The sequence below is a fragment of the Melozone crissalis genome, unplaced genomic scaffold, assembly GCF_028551555.1.
Source record: "Melozone crissalis strain CALT ecotype California unplaced genomic scaffold, PUWL_Pcris_2 ptg000244c_1, whole genome shotgun sequence".
Classification (NCBI taxonomy): Eukaryota; Metazoa; Chordata; class Aves; order Passeriformes; family Passerellidae; genus Melozone; species Melozone crissalis.
The window spans coordinates 716,761-735,639 of NW_026536003.1; the positions used below are offsets into that span (position 1 = coordinate 716,761).

Consider the following 18,879-nt stretch of genomic DNA (forward strand, 5'->3'; position numbering starts at 1 on the left):
GGAGCAGGCACTGGGCGGGGGCAGAGCGCCAGCGGGGCTGGGGGGGACACGGGACCCCCCCCAGAATCAGCGGAGCGGGGACGGAGCGGGGGGTCCCGGCCGGGCCCGAGCCCACGGGGAGGGGCTGCGGCCGCCGGCGGCTCTGGAGCTCTGTGGGCACAGAAAAGGGGGTGACACCGGGCTGGGGGCCCCGGCGGGAGCGCACACGTGGGGGGGACGCCACCCCGGCACCCGCCCTGACCTTCTTGCGCAGGGAGAAGCCGAGCCCCAGCGCCAGGAAGACCAAGCCCAAGACGAAGCCCCCGATGCCCGTCAGCATCTTGCTGCTGGCGGCGTCCGGCTGCGTCTCTGGGGGGTCCGCAGGGCTCAGCACCCCCAAAACCTCTCAGGGACAACCCTCAGCCCCTCCCAGCGCCCTCCCTGTGGCCCCCAGCCCAGCCAGGAACCACTGAAACCTCCCCCCAATCCCTTTTTGGCCTGGCCAGGAGCCACCAAAGCCCCTCCCGTCCCTCTCAGCATCCCACAGCCCCCTCCCAGTTGCCCCCAGCGCCCCAGGACCCCCAAAGCCTCTCGCAGTCCCTTGGCAGCCCCAGCAGGACTCAGCCAGAGCCCTCCCAGGCTGTGCCCCGCACAACCGAGCTCATGGTGAGCCCCGCTTTGCCATCGCCGATCTCCTTCCAGCCCCTCGGGGCTCACTGCGATCCCTCCCAGTCACACCCAGCACCCCCAAACTCCCTCCCAGTCACACCCAGCATCCCCCCAAGCCCATCCCACCCTCCCCAGCATCCCCCAAACCCCTTCCCAGCCCTTGCCCAGCCCCCAGCCCCTCTCCCACTTCCAGCCCGGGTCTCTCCATCTCCCTCCCAGTGGCTCCCAGCACAGCCCAGTGGCTCTGCCAGCGCCCCCAGGGGCTCCCCCGTACCCCAGTGCCGCCTCAGGGGCTGCTCCAGGCTGACGTGCTCCACCTGGCAGCTGTAGCTGAGCCCGTGCCAGGAGGGGGGGTCCAGCAGCACCAGCAGCTGGTAGGTCCAGTCCCCGTTGGGGACCACGTCGGTGGCCACCACGTGCTCCGAGAGCTCCTGCTGGCCCTGGAACCACCTCACCTGGATGGCAGCAGGGTAGAAATCCATCACGGAGCAGAGCAGGCGGCCGGGGCCGGGCTGGGAGCTCGAGGGGGGAACCAGCGAGATGGACACGCTGGGGGACACTGGGAGAGAGAGAGAGAGAGAGCGGGGACACACTGGGATCAGCTGGGGGGCACTGGGAGAGAGAAGCAAGGGCTGGGGTGGGCTGGTGAGAGACTGGCATTGTTGTGATGTGTTTCTAAGTTTCCCAGTTTTTTCCCTCATTTTATGTATGTTCCCCCTTTGTTCTTTGTAAAATGGTTCCTCCCCTCACAGTTTTCCCGCCACTGTGGACCTGACAGTTTAGTTACCATGGTTACCCCTTCCCCCTCAGCTGCCAATCCTTTGTGTTATGTAACTTCCCCTCCCCTACCTTGCCTTATAAGTAAGTTTTCCTCCTCCCTGGGCCCAGTCAATCACCCCCCACTCCTCCCAGGTTTCGAGAACCTTCTTCTCTCTGGGGGTTGTGGTTGGCTGGTGTCCCGGGGCCCCTCCTTTGCTTTAGGTTTATTTGCTATTTCCTCATGTCAGTTATGTTATGCACCACCCTACCTGTTCCCCGATTGGTTTGCGGGGCTTCCCGCCCTTCTCCACCCCTTCCCTTTAAAACCTTGTCGCTCCCCCTGTTCGGGGCCATTTGCTGCGGGTTTTTCCATCAGTTGGTTGCCATTTGCTGTGGGTCCCTCCATCTGTTGGTTGCCCTCTGCGGTTGGATTCTTCAATAAACCGACGTGTTACCCCCAGCAAGTGGTTGCCTCCTCTCTCGTCTTGTCCAGCGCCAATCCAAGTCCGCAATCCAACCCAGTCCGAGGCCATGACGCCAAGGGGGGTTGGCCTTCTCCTGCGTAGGGGCGTCAGCCACCGTACCCCTCCAGCTAGCCGGACTTAGGGCTGCGTACGCCCTCGCGGATGGCATGGACAGGGAGTGACAAGGAATGGCCAGGGAATGTGGTGGGAGGGACTGGGGATGGGCTGGGATGGATTGGGAATGTACTGGGACAGAGTGGGATGGACTGGGAGGGAGTTGAATGGCATTGGGAGAGGTGGGAGGGGATGGAGAGTACTGGGAGAGAGGATGGAGGTCTGGGAGTGAACTGGGAATAGACTGGGAATTGAGTTAGAGTGGGTGGGCCGAACTGGGAAGGACTGGGAGTAACTGGAAATGGACGGAGAGGAACTGAGGTGGTTTTGAGAGAAATGGGAGGAGATGAGGGGCTCTGGAATTGGAGATTGTGCTGAGGGAATGAACTTGGAATGAACTGGGAATGACCTCAGTAGGACTGGGAGGGACTGAGTAGGTACTGGGAGGGATTGGGAATGGACTGGGAGGGAGTTTGAAAGACTGTGGTGGCACTGGGAGGAACTGGGAATGAAGTGCGCGGCACTGGGAGGCCGAGCCCAGCCCGGGGCACACGGCGCTGCGGGTGTGCCTGGCAACAGATGAGTCATCAGAGATTCGTGCTTTGATTGGCTGAGAAGCGTCAGATCCACGCTCGGCTGAGTTGGAGGCGCGGGGAGGCACTGGGAGGAACTGGGATGGACTGGGCGAGCCACAAAGGTCAATGATGGGTCAGGGGGTTCCGGAGATGTGTTCAAGGAGCGCTGAGGGCTCTGGGTCGATGTCCAGGGAGGTTTTGTGGTGTTCCGGGGTCATTGGCAGGGCAGGGCCCGAGGGGACACGCTCTGCCCCGAGCTCACCTCGGCGCCCCAGGAGGAACGGGGTGGCCACCTCGTACTTCTTCCGGCAGTACCTGTCCACCTGAGCCCTTTTGTACTCCAGTTTAGCCGAGTCGCTGTTCCAGGACTTAGCCACCTTCTCCCCATAGGGGGTGAACCCTACGTAGTGCCCCACGTCGCTGTCGAACATCGCGAACTGCATCCGGTTGTAGAGGAACCTCTCCACGTACCGCATCTTCTTCGTGCCGTTAATGAAGTGACACTCCGATGTTATCTGCTCCTGAAACACCCCTGTGAGTGCAGAACATAGATCGGGGGGTGCCCTCCCAGCACACCCCAGCAGAAACCGCAGAGCTCCGGGGCCCACCCCGGATCCCCGCTCCGCCCCTCCTGTGCCCCACGGCCGCCATGGGACCCTCCTGCCCGCGCTGCCGCTTCCTCTTTGCCGCCCTTCCCCCATTTCCCCTTCCACATCCTCTCCCCTCCCACCTCCGGCCGCTCCCAAATCACTTTTGGGGTCCCATTTCCCCATTTTCCCACAAATCCCCCAATCTCCAGCCCCCTCGGGGGGGTCACCCCTCCCCCTTTCCCCCCTTTCCCCCCTTCCCCACCCTCTCCCATCCCTCCCTCTCCTCCCCCCACCCCTCAGCCCCTCCCGCTCTCCCTTTGGGGGGTCCCTTCCTCCTCCCCCTCCATTCCGGGCTCCCCCCTTCACCCCCTTTTCCCCCTTCTCCCCCACTGTCCCAGCGCCTCCCGCCCCCCCCTCACCCGAGAGCTCCGCCCCCGCAGCCGGGGGGGCTCCCAGCACCACCAGTGCCACCAGCAGGGCCCCAGCTGCCGCCCCTCGCCCCATGGCCGGGGCCGGGCAGGGAGCAGCAGCCCCAAAGCAGCCGCGCTGCGCTGGGAGCGCCAGTCCGGAGCAGGGCGGGCTCGGCAGCGCCGCGCGCTCTCATTGGCTGCCGCCGCTTCTGGGCAGCGATCGGCCACGGGCTCTGCCCGGCAACCGATGAGGCAATCCAACGCCCCGAGCTCTCATTGGCTGCTCTGCCTGCTGCCTGCGCTGCCATTGGCTGAGGCCTTTCCGGGACGCTGCAGCCCCGGGCTGGGGGTTTTTTGGGCAGGGGGAACCTTGGGGCGCTGGGCAGGTGAGGCGGGGATGGAGAGGCGCGGGCTGTGCTGGACCAGCCAATCAGAGCCGCTCATTTCACATTTAACCCTAATTTTTGGGTTACTGAGCTCGTTCAGGATTTTCTGTTCGGATCCCTTGGTCCCGCTGTCCTGCTTTGAAAAGGAAGTGCGTTTTTTGGGAAGCTGTGGTCGAACCAATCTGTGCTCAGATTTGAATATTGGCACCTGGTGTGGCACCTGAGGACATGGATTCACCACTGAGCACACAGGGGGTTAAAAGCAGAGAACTCCCAGGGGAAGCTCTCTTGGTTCCGGTGGGTGAAAGGTTCAGAGCTGCCCTGCCCGGCTGCGGGCTGGGTGCGGGAGGGGAAGCCATGCGGCCGGGTGAGGGGAGCCGGGCCTTGGACAGAGAAGGGAGGTGAAGGCCCCTGCAGGATGGAAGGGTGGAGGAGCACTGAGAGGCATCGGGCAGCGGCCACAGTGTCTGTGCCTGTGCCACCTTGAAATTTGCTACCTTGTGCTGGCAGCACAGCCGAGAAGGAGAAGGGGTGCAGAGAGAAGGTGCCCGGCAGGGCCAGCGTGGGAGTTCTGGGCAGGCAGAGCCCGAGATTTTAACCCTTTTCTTGGATGATGGAAACCTTACAAATGCTGATCCTCCTGGAGCTGAATGAGGAGAGAAAAAGGGATGAAATAGGAGAAAATGGGCAAGTGTGATGAAAGTCCATGCAAGTGAAAGATGTCAGAAGAAGTTAAGAAGAATCCTAGGCAGGAGGAGATGATGGAGTGACCTTTGGCTGGACTTTTCTTGCATAGCCATGGACAGAACCATTTTTCCTGTGACACAGAGACTGCATTTAGGGGGAGGCAATGGCTTGGAGCCAAGAGAGTGCAGTGATGTGATGTGAAGGAGCGGCATGAACAGAGATGGATGAGGAGGGTGGTGGTGCCCTCTGCCTTCAGTGAGGAAGAAGATCTTTGTTCTTGAGACCCCTCGGCCCCAGGGGGGGAATTTGGGGGGGACAGGTGTCCCAAAAGTGAGAGACTGTTGCTCATTTTTGGAACTGGGCAAAGCATCCTTAAAAGGGGAGCCCCAGAAGCAGCTCTGGTCCATGTGCAGTGCTGAGAGCACTGGGCATGGAAGGAAGATGTCACCATGGCAAATGATCTCCGGGCGGTGCCATGTGTGACACAGAAACACAAGAGGTCTCAACTGTGTTTCCTGGGGAAGCCTGTGGCACAAGAGGGACTCCTCTCTCCTTGATGAACTGAGAGTTGATTATCTGAAGGGTGGCAACTGGATTGAGAATCCAATGTTTTATCTCATTGTGCTGTGGTGGAAATTGGTAGGAGGAGGAGGAATGTTTTGGAAGATTTTCATTCTGAGTTTTGTGTGTGTTCCTTTTTACATACAGTTGTAGGTTAATAAAGTTTTTTTTTATTCATTTCTAGAGCTGGAGCCTCTTTGCTGCATTTCTGGTCCCATCCCACAGCAGACACTGGGGAGAATATGTTTTCATGGGGGCACTGGCATTATGCCAGCATCAAACCATGACAAAGTCATGTTCCCCAGAATCCACTTATTTTAAGTTATTCACCATGCATTGATCAGTTTAAAAACAGGGGAGTTGTGGAGTGCCCCTGTTCCTAAGGAACAGGAATTTGGTCTCACCCTCCTTGTGTTGCTGAGAACTCCTCCCTCACCCCGAACCCCAACTCCCTCCAGGATCCCCTATAAAAACCCCCTGCCCTGCCTTTGCCTGGTCCTTCATCCCCATCCTGCCCCTCCTGCCCGGGGGTCAGGAATGGATTCTGGAGCTTTCTGGAACCAGGACCCTTCTCGTTTGTTCCCCTGCCCGGCGCAGGCAGCTGCGCCCTCCCTGGGCACGATGAGCCCAGCTGAAACACCCCGCAACAGCAGGGACCCCAAAATCACCCCAAATCCCCAAACTCCAGTCAGGGACCGTGAAATTACCCCGAATCCCCCAAACTCCAGTCAGGGACCGTGAAATTACCCCGAATCCCCCAAACTCCAGTCAGGGACCGTGAAATTACCCCAAATACCCGAAAACTCCAGTCAGGGACCCCAAAATTATCCCCAAATCCCCCAAACTCCAGTCAGGGACCATGAAATTACCCCAAAAATATCACAAAAATACCTCAAAAAGCTGAAATTCCACTCAGGGATCCCAAAATGACACAAAAATACCCCAAAATCCAGTCAGGAGTCCCAAAATCCTCCAAAATCAGGGCAGGGACCCCAAAATGACCCTAAAATTTGGTCAGTGAGCTAACATTACCCCAAAATTACACGAAAATACCCTAAAATCCCAACAGGAACCCCAAAATTACCCCAAATCCCCCCTGAATCCAGTCAGGGACCCCAAAATTACCCGAGAATATCTCAAAATCCAGTCAAGGATCCCAAACCCCCAAATTACCCCAAATTCAGTCAGGGACCCCAAAATGACCCCAAATACCCCGCAAATTGCCTCAAATCCATTCAGGACACCCCAAACTCCCCCAAAATCAGCCCAGACCTCCCCCCAAATTCAGTAATGAACTCACAAATGCAGTCAAGGACCTCCCAAACCCCACCCCAGATCCTCTCATGACCCCAGTTCTCTGTCAGGACCCCACAATCTCCCTCAGGACTCCCAGTTCCCCCTAAAACTCCTCAGGATCCCTCACATCCCCTCACGACCCCTCACACCCACTCAAGAACCCCCATTTCCCCTCAGAACCCTCCAAAACCCCCCAAATCCCCTCAGGACCCCAAACCCACCTACATCCCCTCTCAACCCTCCCCCCATTCCCCCTCAGGACTCCCAGAAATCCTCCCCAGATCCCCTCACAACCCCTCAGGAACCCAGTCCCCCTCAGGGCCCCAGTGCTCCCTCAGGATCACCCCAACCCCCCTGGGACCTCCCCGGAGCCCTCCTCAGCCGCCCCCCCCCCCCGCTCCCGGTGCTGACCGCGGTCGCTGTCGCCCATCCCGCGCTGCCGGGGGGGGTCCCGGGGCTCCCTCGGCGCCCCCAAATTCCCGCCCCGCCCCCTCCCCCCCCCCCGCGGCCTCAGCCCCGCTCCGCCGCCGCCGGGCCCCATCAGGACCACAATGCCCACAATGCACCGCGTTTCTACCGGAAGCGGCCGCCACTAGGGGAACTTCCGCCAATACTTCTGCAAGGCGCGGCTTCTGATTGGTCTGCGCCGCATTTGGCGCTTCTCGCCAGAGGTCTCTCTCGCGAGAGAAGCAGCGCGGCAATGTTTGTTGAGGGCAACTCTGTGGGCTCCTCAGAGCGAACCGCGTTCCTTCATAAATGGAGCCGGGAACAGCGGAATCCGCCTGGAAATGGCGGGATGGAGCCTAAATCCCCTGGGGATGGAGCCTAAATACCCTGGGGATGGAGCCTAAATACCCTGGGATTCAACCAAAGGGCCCAAGTCCTGGAGCTTTCCATGGATACGGGCGGTACTGCGGCGGCGCGAGGGCCGGTGACGTCACATCGCCCCCCCCCTCTTTTTCCGGCCCCTCCTGAGGGGGCTCCGCCTTTTCCCGGCGCCGACCCCGGGGCCTGTTCTGGGCGGGACCGGAGCAGGTTCCGGGGCTCCTTCGCCACCGGAGCGCCCTGAAGGTGTCCCCAAGGTGTCCCCAAGGTGTCTGCAGTGAGCATGGAGCCCCAAGAGGTGCGACGGGAGGGGGAGAGGAGGGGAAACGTGGGGTGGTAAAAGGGGGCAGTGAGGGAGGGGAGAGGATACGGGGGCTGGCGAGAGGGTGGCAGAGGGGACAGCAGTGGGGGCAGGAGGGTGGCAGAGGCTACCAGGGAAGTGGCAGAGGTGGCAGCGGGAACAATGGAGGGACAGACGGGCAGCAGAGCCCTCCAGGGAGGGGCAAAAAGGACCCCTCGGTGTTGTCTGATTGATAAATGACACAAAACTCGGATAAGTTTTGTGGGTGCTTTATTAAGGGCCCGGGGAGCTGGGGGACTCACATCTCAAAAACCCGAGCCCCCGATTTCACATATGGGTGCTTCTTTCTTATACATGCGATTCACAACAAAGTCTCTAAAAAACAGTTCTCCGTTCCCCTTGCCTAGTCACAGACCTCTTGTGATACATTCCTTAGTTCACAAGCAAGATCATAAATCTTCTGCTTATCTTATTCTAAGAGCATTGTATGCTGCCTCTAGACAGGTTAGCATTCTTACTTTCTTGCACTAGTTTAATTATTTATTAAATTCCTAAGACTACCTGCTAGGTTACACAGAAACCCAACACACACACTATCAACGGCTACAAAACTGCTTTTAACAAACCAATTCACACACAACTCATAACTAAACTATAATTACACATTTTGCTAAATTTCATCTCTTTTCCAACATTTCTCTCCTTTTGAGCATCCTTCAGTCCTGCTGCAAGGATGCTCAATCAACAGCATTGACAGTAACATCTTCATAACGAGGTGGGGAGTGTTCTTCATTCTGCCGCCCGTGGGTAATCTCCTTCAGCAATCGGAGAGATCGCTTCTTTTCCTTTTCGATCACACCCAAGAGGCATCTATATACAATCCATATAGTCACTAAAAATACTAAAAACATTAGTGCATACTGTATAGCAGATGTAATCCAGCCAGATGGGTGAAGCCCCAAAGAATCAAATACTGCTCTTATCTAGTTATGCTGTGCTTCCTTTTCAATTTCTTTGGTTTTTGTTTTTACTTCTGCCAGTTGAGAAATATCTTTCTTAACTTCAAGTGTAACATTTGGAATGTGTACACAGCAATGATCTATTCTCCTACTCAGGTAACTACAAACTCTATGTTCTTTTAACAATAGCAAATCTAATGCCATTCTGTTTTGTAGGGTCATTCTTGATGTAGCTTGCAATTGCAAATTTAGATCTTTAAATCTCTGCTTAGTAGCTGCTGCCAACTTTTCTGTCTGTCCTAACAAGTTGTTGAGCATTTCTTTATTTCAATATGTCGCTACCGGAGGGAATAATGACTCTAATATCCATCCAAAATGTACTCCTGAGCCAGGTTCATGCCACTGCTCCTCTAGGGATTCTTTCTTCTTTCTGAGTCTTTTCTTTTGGATCAATCTATTCTGTTTCCAGTATGGACACAATGTGGGAACCCTTAGGGTGATTTGTGTTACTGATCCATCTAGAGGTAAATGTGTGGTCCACTGTCCGTGTCCCAACACCCAGACTAGATTTCCAGGACTGTGCACAGTAGTATATCTGCAATCTATAGGTCCATCCATGGACTCTCTGCTAACCGTGTGATCATATCCCCTACACTCGCATCCCCACTTTAATGCCATTTTCACCGGTACCAATCCAATTCAGTCTTCCGGTGTATCACATGTAAAAACCTCAGTACAATTCCAATCCTCTTTCTGCGGTCTGAACTCTCGGGAAGATGTAGACATGATGAGGGCCTTATACTGTGACTGGTTCTTTACTCTTGACTATTGGATGCACCATTGTACTTCTTCAAGGTAATTATAGTGTTCCAAAACACTAGGTCTCCATAATGTCTTCTAACTATTCCAGGTGTCAAAATTCTGTGTGACATTCTGACAACTCATCTCATTTCGGTGGGATTTCGTTCTTATTCGTATTGTATTGCATGGCTCATCTATTGGGGTTGCAATTAAACACTTCTTGGTATTTTGAATCCAACCATAGTGATGGGATTTCTTTTCACATTCTTCTCTAGTCATAACTCGAATGGTCATACACAAATCTCTCTATACATCTACTGGTTTGGGAACTGACTGGCAGGACCATGAAACATTCTTGAATGTTTCAGGCATTTTGGTTACTGGTATTATTCCTTAGGGAATTGGTTCACCTGCAGCCTGTGGTAATGGCAGGCAAGCTGTTATTTTAGTCACGTTCTGCATGATCTCAAAATCTCTAATTAATCCTACTACTAAGTTTTCTTGCTCAGTATTCCGTTCTATTGTATCATTAGGCTCCCGTCTACTCCTTCTACCGTGTCTCTGTAAGGATAACATCATTCTATCATGCCTCCACCATGCATTTCCTATTCTAGGATTAGTGACATTCAACCACTCATAACTTTTGCCTTCCTTCTCCCACCAACTGGTCTCGTCTTCTATTCTGTCCCAGGTCAGTTCCCTATTTTGCTTCTACCGTTTGACCCGTAGGTTCCTTTGATATCTTGATCTTACTAGGAAGGAACAATTTATTCTGAGGGGTGGCCCATCCCACATGTCCGCTGCCATTGATACTGGATCAACCTTTATGTTTTCATCACGATCTCCTGTCTCTGGCAAAACCCTCATACTCACTCTTTTGTAATCAAAATTATCTCATATCTTGACCAAACATGTATATTCTTCCGTATCGTTTGTGTTTACCTTAGTAAGTTTCAGTACTTTGCTTCTTTGTTGTTTATCTTGATCTCAACTGACTCCGATCTTGCCTCGGCTTCTTTCAGCTCCCTGTTGCCATATTGCAATAACTTCACCGGCCTCGACTTTCTGGCTGTCAAATATAACACAAGTTAATTGAACATCCATCCCTTCCATGACTGTAACCTTTGTTTCTTCAACTTGTACTAGAGTAGACCCTTGAACGGGTAATAGTCTCATGATCACTAACAGTAACACAATTAAGAAGGCGGCTTTGTGCGGAAGATCATCCGGGTTGGAGACACCATCTGGGTTTCCCATTGGACCGGTGCCTTCTTTACCCTGGTGTAATGGATCCAAGCATCCATCCCCTGGACCTTCACCGCCGTGTAGGTCGTCATCATCACCTGGTGGGGTCCGCTCCATGATTCCCGTAGCGGATCCGTGATCCACTTCTTGACGTACACCTGGTCCCCAGGCTGAATGTCGTGGACAGAATTCTCCAGCGTGAGCGGTCTATTCCACTGTAATGTATTTCTTAAAGAATTCAAGATCTTATTAAGTGACATAACATACTCTGCAATCGCCTGGTCCCCACTCACATGTACCTCCCCTTTTAATACAGTTGCATGATATGGTTTGCCATATAGTATCTCATATGGACTTACGCCTACCTTTTCCCTTGGCTTAATTCGAATCCTGAGTAGGGCCAAAGGCAAAGCTTGAGGCCAGTGCAGTTTAGCTTCCTGGCAAATCTTTTTGATTTGTCTTTTCAGGGTTTGATTCATCTTTTCTACTTGCCCACTAGACTGAGGTCTCCAGGGGGTATGCAAATTCCAGGTTATATCTAACAGTCGTGCTAATTCTTGTACTACCCTGGCTATAAAATGTGTACTCCTATCTGATGACAATCCTAAAGGTACTCCAAATCTTGGTATTATTTCTTTTAACAAGGTTTTTACTACCTTTTTAGCTTGATTAGTTCTACATGGAAAAGCTTCCGGCCACTCTGAAAACGTACATACATACACTAACAAGTATCTGTATCCCTGTGCCCTAGGCAATTCGGAAAAATCAACCTGCCAGTAATCTCCCGGTTGTGGCCCGACTTGCAGCTTTCCCATTTGTATTTGTCTCCTAACTACTGGATTATTTTTCAAACATACCGGGCACATTGCATTAACTCTTTTTGCTATTGTTAACGTCTGATTAGAGATTATCTCATTCTTCAAAAATTTTACCAATACTTCTGCCCCCCAATGACATTTGTTATGTTCTGATTCTAAAATAAATTTCATTATGCGAGTAGGTACTACTATTTGTCTCATTGGTGTAACATACTACCTAAGTTGATTCTTCTGTGCCCCTAGCAAGTTTATTAGTTTTCCATCTTCTATTGAATATTTGGGCTCCTGATTCAGGTATGGGGTAGCCGGATTCGTTCTTACCGGTACTAATGCCATTTGAGTCTATATTTCTCGTGCCACTTGCCGTGCTGTAACATCAGCAAATCGGTTTCTTCTGTAAACGTCTCCTTCCGCAGTCTGATGTCTTCTAACATGCATAACTGCAACTGCTTTGGGACTATGTACCACATCTAGTAGCTGTAGCACTTCTTCCCGGTGCTTGATGTTGGTTCTCTGTGAATTCAAAAGCTCCTTTTCTTTCTATAACGCCCTATGTACATGAACCACACCAAAGGCATATTTAGAATCCGTCCAGATATTAACCCTTTTGTCCTTGCTCAAATACAGGGCTCTGGTGAGTCCAATCACCTCTGCCTTCTGGGCCAAAGTTCCAGGTAACAAAGCCTTTGCCTCTATTACTTGATCTAATGTTACTACTGCATACCCGGCATAGCGAGTCCCATTCTCGACAAAACTGGATCCATCAGTGTATAGTTCCCATTCAGGGTCTTCCAATGGTTCATCCTTTAGGTCGGGTCTGCTGGCATATACTTGTTCAATTACCTCTACGCAATCGTGCACCAGTCCCCCAGCCTCCTGGTCACTGCGTAAAAACTCTGCTGGATTAACATGATTAGCAGTCCTTATTTCAATATCATCCTGTTCTCTCAGGATAGCCTGGTATTGCAACATTCGACTGGATGATAGCCAGTGACCTCCCTTTTGCTCTAAAACGGCCATGACCATATGGGGAACAAAGACTTTCATTTTTGCCCCCAAAGTCAATTTCTGGGCCTCTTGAATAAGAATTATTGTTGCTGCCACGGCTCGTAAACACGAGGGCCACCCGGAACTTACCGAATCCAGTTGTTTAGAGAAGTATCCCACTGGCCTCTTCCAGGATCCCACCTTCTGGGTGAGGACCCCCAATGCCAGTTTTTGCCTCTCATTCACATACAACTGGAATTCCTTGGTCAGGTCAGGGAGTCCTAGGGCTGGGGCCTCCTTTAGTGCCTGCTTCAATTCCTGGAAGGCCTTCTTTTGCTGTGTTGTCCACTCCAGCCAATGCTGCTTCAAGGCCTCATACAGTGGCTTGGCTAGGAGACCGAAATTCATAATCCACAGTCGACACCATCCCACCATTCCTAGAAAAGATCTCAATTCCTGATGGTTACGAGGCAAAGGAATAGCACATATTGCCTCTATTCGGTTTACTCTCAAATGTCTCTGCCCTTGTGTGATCTCACAACTGAGATAAATAACGCTATTTTTGACCAATTGAGCTTTTTCCTTAGAAACCCGATACTCTGCTTGGGCTCAGCATGTTGAGTAATTTAATTGTTAATTCTACACACATTTCCCTTTCTTTGGCAGCCAGAAAAATGTCATCTACGTACTGCAGGACTACATACAAGGATGGGGATATTGTTACCTGGGTTATCTTCCATTCCTCTAACTCCTTGGCCAGTTGGTTTCCAAAAATAGTAGGGGAGTTTTTAAATCCCTGTGGAATTCTCGTCTACCTAAGCTGCTTCTTTATCCCAGAATCAGGACTCTCTCACTCGAAGGCAAAATATTTCCTACTCTCTACTGCCAGTGGGATGCAGAAGAAGGCATCTTTAAGGTCAATCACTGAGAACCATTTAAACTCCTCCGATACAGATGTTAACAAGGTGTAAGGATTAGCAACAACTGGATGTATGTCTTTCACTATTTCATTAATAGCTGTCAAGTCCTGTACCAAACAGTACTTACCATTAGGCTTCTTCACTGGAAAAATTGGAGTATTATACTCTGATTTACATTCCTGTAATATTCCTTGAACTAAAAATTGTTTAATTAACGGGGCTACTCCCCTCTTTGCTTCAAGCTTCAAGGGGTATTGCTTTACCCTCACTGGTCGGGCCCCTTCCTTTAGTTCTACCTTTACTGGCTGTGCAGCTTTAGATTTTCCAGGGACTCCTGACTCCCATACCCAGGGTACTACAGCCTGCTCAATTTCTTCTGGAATAGGAGAGGCATCCACTTCCTTGATCACAAAAATGCCTGCTATTTGTTTTTCAGGTATTTCCAATTTCACTCTTCCCCTTTCAAATATTATTTTCACATTAAGTTGTGACAACAGGTCTTTACTAAGAAGGGGTGTGGGGCAGTTTGGCATATACAAAAATTGGTGATCTAATTCCTTCCCCCCAAACCTAAGATTTAAAGGTTGTAAAAATGGTTGTTCCTCTAGCTTCCCTGTTGCCCCCACCACCTGTACTGTTGTGTCACTCAAAGGTCCCAATCGTCTATTGAGTACAGAATATGTTGCTCCAGTGTGTACCATAAATTCTTGATCCTTTCCATCTATTTCCAAAACTACTCTTAAATCCTGGTCTAGTCAGCTTTGATTCTGATAGTTTCCTAAAACTAGTGCTTGAGCGACTTCTGCTGGTCCTCCCCTGAATCCTCCCACAGGAGCATTCCCCATTGGACCTGTCCTTAATCCTATGTTTCCCATGCCCATACCTGCTCTAACCGGGCATTCATTTTTCCAGTGTCCCAATTGTCGGCAAAACGCACACTGGTTTGGATCCAACCTCTCCATGTTAGGTGCAAACCCAAATCCTCCCCGACCTCTTGCCAGCCCCCTCTGTCCGCGATTAGCTCCTCCCCGACCTCGACCCCTAATGGGTTTTCCTCCTGCCCCTGTCTGTTGCATTACAGCCAGAATACTAGCTTGTTGTCTTTTTGCGGTTTCTTTTTCTCTGTTGTTGTATACCTTCCACGCTACCTCTAACATTTTATCCAAACTCCGAGTATCCTCTCTTTCTAGCTTTTGTAACTTTTTCTTAATATCTTCTTGTGATTGCCCCATAAACAACAATGCCAATTGAAGTTTTCCTGATTGATCCTCTACATCTAAATTAGTAAACTTCCGAGCCATGTCTTTTAATCGTTCTAAAAAGGCAGATGGAGACTCATTCTTGTCCTGCTTGACTGAATACAACTTAGACCAGTTCATAGTCTTAGGTATTCCTGTCCTAATTCCTTCCACCAACAATTCTTGATATCGTTCTACAGCCCTTATTCCTCCCGTAGAGTTTGGGTCCCACCTTGGTTCCTCACTAGGTACCAATTCATCAACTGTTTCATTTAGTTGTCTCAACCGAATTTCCTCACGAGCCTTTTCTCTAGTGGCTCTAATAACCATTTCCTTTTCCGTGGAATCCATTATAGCATCTAATAATACCTGTAAATCATTCCAGTCCGGATTCTGAGTCTTTATTACCATTTTAACCACCCTTGCCACCCTTTCAGGATCCTCCCGATAACTCCCCACTGATTGCTTCCATATTACCAAATCCCCGGGGGAGAAAGGCACCTTTATAAGTATCCTTTCTCCCTGTGGTCCCACAGCTTCCCTTAACGGTGCAATTAACTGTGGCCCCTTCTGCCCCTTCCTTCCCTTGCGAGTCCGCCCTGCTAACGGAGTTCTTTTAACACTCTCATTCTTTTCACCATCACCACCATCACTATCACTCTCACTAGATCCCGTTTTTATAGCTATATCCGCAGGGGGAGCAGGGGGCACATTAGGAGCAACCGGAGCCCTCAGGGGTGCTATACAATAAGACAAATCTTCCTCGACTGAAGGATACAAATTACGCTCCTTTCTTTCTTTACATCTCACACACTCCCTCTCATCATTCACTTCTAAAACTAAAATACCACACTCCTTTTGCCATTCATCTTTCTGGTGTAAAACAAAGAACAAATCTAAATATGGTATTTCATCCCATTTCTCATTTTTCTTTAAAAATTGCGTCAGAGATTCCATTATCCTCAATTCCAGTGTACCATTCACCGGCCATCCCGCTTCCCCAATCTCATATTCAGGTCACCAATGATTACAATAATCTATCATTTTACTTTTATCCAATTCTTGATAATACCCCTCACTTTTCCACCGTTTCAATATACAACCTAATGGCATATTTCCAGGTATTTTACCATTGGCTTGCACTAAGGTTTTAAAAGTTTTAAAAGACATCATATTACAGCCTTTAATTCCACCTTTAGTCCCAGTAAACCAATACACCTTAAACCAATATACCTTCTCACCGTCCTTCCCAAACAAAAACAGGAGGCGAGTTCCGGTCCTGCATCCTTAGACGTCTTATGGCCGGAGCCTAGGCTTTTTTTACAACCACCAAATCCAAATCCAATTATCACCTTTTTCCAATATAAAGCACCTTCGGGCTTACCTTGATGCAGTTTGTCCGACAGGCGCGGGGGTGGGCACGAACCCGATGACTCCCCGAGAAGTGCTCGGTGCCGGCTTGGAGTGGATCGAGACGCGGAACCGCCCCGGCTGCCCTCGGAGTCCTGCCGCGGTCGCCAGAAAAACTGTTGCCCGACTGATAAATGACACAAAACTCGGATAAGTTTTGTGGGTGCTTTATTAAGGGCCCGGGGAGCTGGGGGACTCACATCTCAAAAACCCGAGCCCCCGATTTCACATATGGGTGCTTCCTTCTTATACATGCGATTCACAACAAAGTCTCCAAGAAACAGTTCTCCGTTCCCCTTGCCTAGTCACAGACCTCTTGTGATACATTCCTTAGTTCACAAGCAAGATCATAAATCTTCTGCTTATCTTATTCTAAGAGCATTGTATGCTGCCTCTAGACAGGTTAGCATTCTTACTTTCTTGCACTAGTTTAATTATTTATTAAATTCCTAAGACTACCTGCTAGGTTACACAGAAACCCAACACACACACTATCAACGGCTACAAAACTGCTTTTAACAAACCAATTCACACACAACTCATAACTAAACTATAATTACACATTTTGCTAAATTTCATCTCTTTTCCAACATCAGGGGCAGGGGGCCACCCCAGGAGCCGTAAGTGCCACCAGGTCTCTGACACCTCCCCTGTCCCCTCTCCAGCTGTCCCCGGCCCTGCTGCAGCCACAGGTCACCGTGGTAGCCATCCTGGGTGAGCTGCTGGCCAACATGCCCTCGCTGGATGAGATGCTGCTGCTCGGGTCTGCAGCGAGCCTGTACTGGGACCTGGAGGATTTCACCAGGGATCTCTGGACCACCCTGTACTGCATTGAGGGCACCTGGTGGCACTGCAATGTCATCTCCGATGATGGTGACCCTGTCACCGCCCTGAGCCGAGCCCTGGCCACCTACAAGAGCACCCCAGGGACCGCCTGGGACTGTGTGACAATGGCAGCCATTGAGTCCTACCGGTCGGTGTCTGTGCTTGTGGACAGGTGGGCCCAGCTAGCCAGGGCAGCCATCAAGCTCCACAACACCTGCAGGGAGGTGGTCACTGTGGCAGCCGACAGGGCAGCGTCTGCCACCACCTGGGCCAGGGAGCTGCAGGACGAGGTTGCCCGTTATGGGACAGCTCAAGAAAACATGGTGGAGGTGGGTCAGGCACTGGGTGGGGAGGAGGAGGCCGAGGTGAGGAGGGAGGCCAGGGTTGCTGCCAGCGAGGCAACAAGGGCCACCATGGTGAGACAGCAGGTGGAGGCGGCCCTGGGGCTGCTGGAGCGCTTGGTGGCCGCGTGTGACGAAGCCACCGCGTTCCCCCCGGGAGCTGCAGCCCCTGCTCTGGGATACTAAGGCTGCCCTGGAAGGGACAAATGAGGCATCCCCCGATGTCCCCAAGGACTTGGTGGCCAAGGTGGCCGTGGCTGAGCGGCTGTGGGAGGCCAACCACCGCCTGGTCAAGGATCACCTGCAGGGGACACTTCAGGACATCATCGACTTCTGTTTTACTGATGGTCCTGTCAGCCTCAGTGCCTGTGAAGTGGCTGAGCGGTGCCAAAGAGCCCTCGAGGACATCCCAAGGCTCCTTCGACCCCCGGAGCCTCCCCAAGGTGTCCCCAAGGTGTCAGCAGTGAGCATGGTACCACAAGAGGTGCAACATGGGGGAGCGGTGGGGGACAGAGACTACACTGGGGGGACAGGGGGGCTGGTGGAGGGTGGCAGTAGGGACAAGACGCTGACAAGGGGATGGAGGGGCAAAGGGGACCCCTCGGGGGCACAGGGGCCACTGCAGGAGGCCGCAAGTGCCACCAGGTCCCTATCACCTGTCATGTCCCCTCCACAGCTGCAGGTGCTGGTGGCCATGGTGGCCACCCTGGGTGAGGTGGTGGCCACCCTGACTGGGCCACACAGGGGCAAGTTCCTACAAAAGTCCCCAAACTCCCTGCACGAGGACCTGAGGAGATTCACCCAGAGCCTCCATGCAATCCTGAACCAGAGCTGTGTCACCTCCCTGGGCCACTGTGGTGTCCCCTCCCTGGGCCGGGCCCTGGTTGCATTCTGTGCCACCACCGGGACCACCTGGGCCAATGTGAGGACCGCGGCCAGCGCCTGGCGGGAGTTGGTGGCCAGGGTCGTGGACAGCTGGGACTGGCTGGCCAGGGAGGCCACCAAGCTCCGTGAGAAGGTGGTCATGAACCAGCAGCTGATGGTGGCCCTGGATAAGGAGGAAGTGACCTTGGAAATGGCCACGCACGGTGCCCAGGTGGTGGCAGCCACCAATGAGGCCATGGGAGAGGCTGTGCCAGACACCAGGAGGGGACATTGGGCACAGGTTGCCCCGGGGCTGCTGCAGCGCTTGGTGGCCACATGTGACAGAGCCACCTTGTTCTACTGGAACATCGAGTGGCAGCTCAGGGACATCGAGGCCATCCTGAAGGGGACAAATGAGGCGTCCCCTGATGTCCTCCAGGCCTTGATGGACAAAGTGGTCAAGTTTGATTTGCTGTGGGGGGCCAGCACCCACCTTGCCAAGGATCACCTGCTGGAGGCACTTGGGGTCATTGACAACATCCTCTTGAGTCCCTGTGGTGACCATGGTGGCCCCGGTGGCCCCGGCAGCTGTGCAGTGGCTGAACAGTGCCAAAAAGCCATCGAGGACATCCCAAGGCTGCTGTGGGGACAGTGATGTCACCACTGTGATGTTTATGGGGCAGTGACATCATTGGAGAGACCTGTGGAAACTTAAGTGCCACCAGCTTCTCGAGTGCCACCAAGAGCTCCTCAAGTGCCACCAGTTCATCGTGTCACCAAGAGCCCTCAAGTGCCACAGCTCCTCAAGTGCCACCAGCTCCTCATGTCACCAAGAGCCCCTCAAGTGCCACCTGC

At 52.4% G+C, this 18,879-nt stretch overlaps 1 protein-coding gene across 1 annotated transcript in view; it reads right to left on the reverse strand.

Annotated features, from left to right (window-relative positions):
- Positions 1 to 247: 247 nt before the first annotated feature.
- The window catches only part of LOC128949493 (class II histocompatibility antigen, B-L beta chain-like), a gene marked incomplete at its 3' end in the record, with an annotated part of 61,283 nt that continues 42,651 nt past the window's right edge, over positions 248 to 18,879 (reverse strand). Inside the window, exons 3-4 of the mRNA XM_054294348.1 lie at positions 923 to 1,207; positions 248 to 348 (exon numbers count right to left, since the gene is read on the reverse strand). Coding sequence (XP_054150323.1) covers positions 248 to 348; positions 923 to 1,207 — 386 coding nt within the window. The remainder of the gene's footprint in view (positions 349 to 922; positions 1,208 to 18,879) is intronic.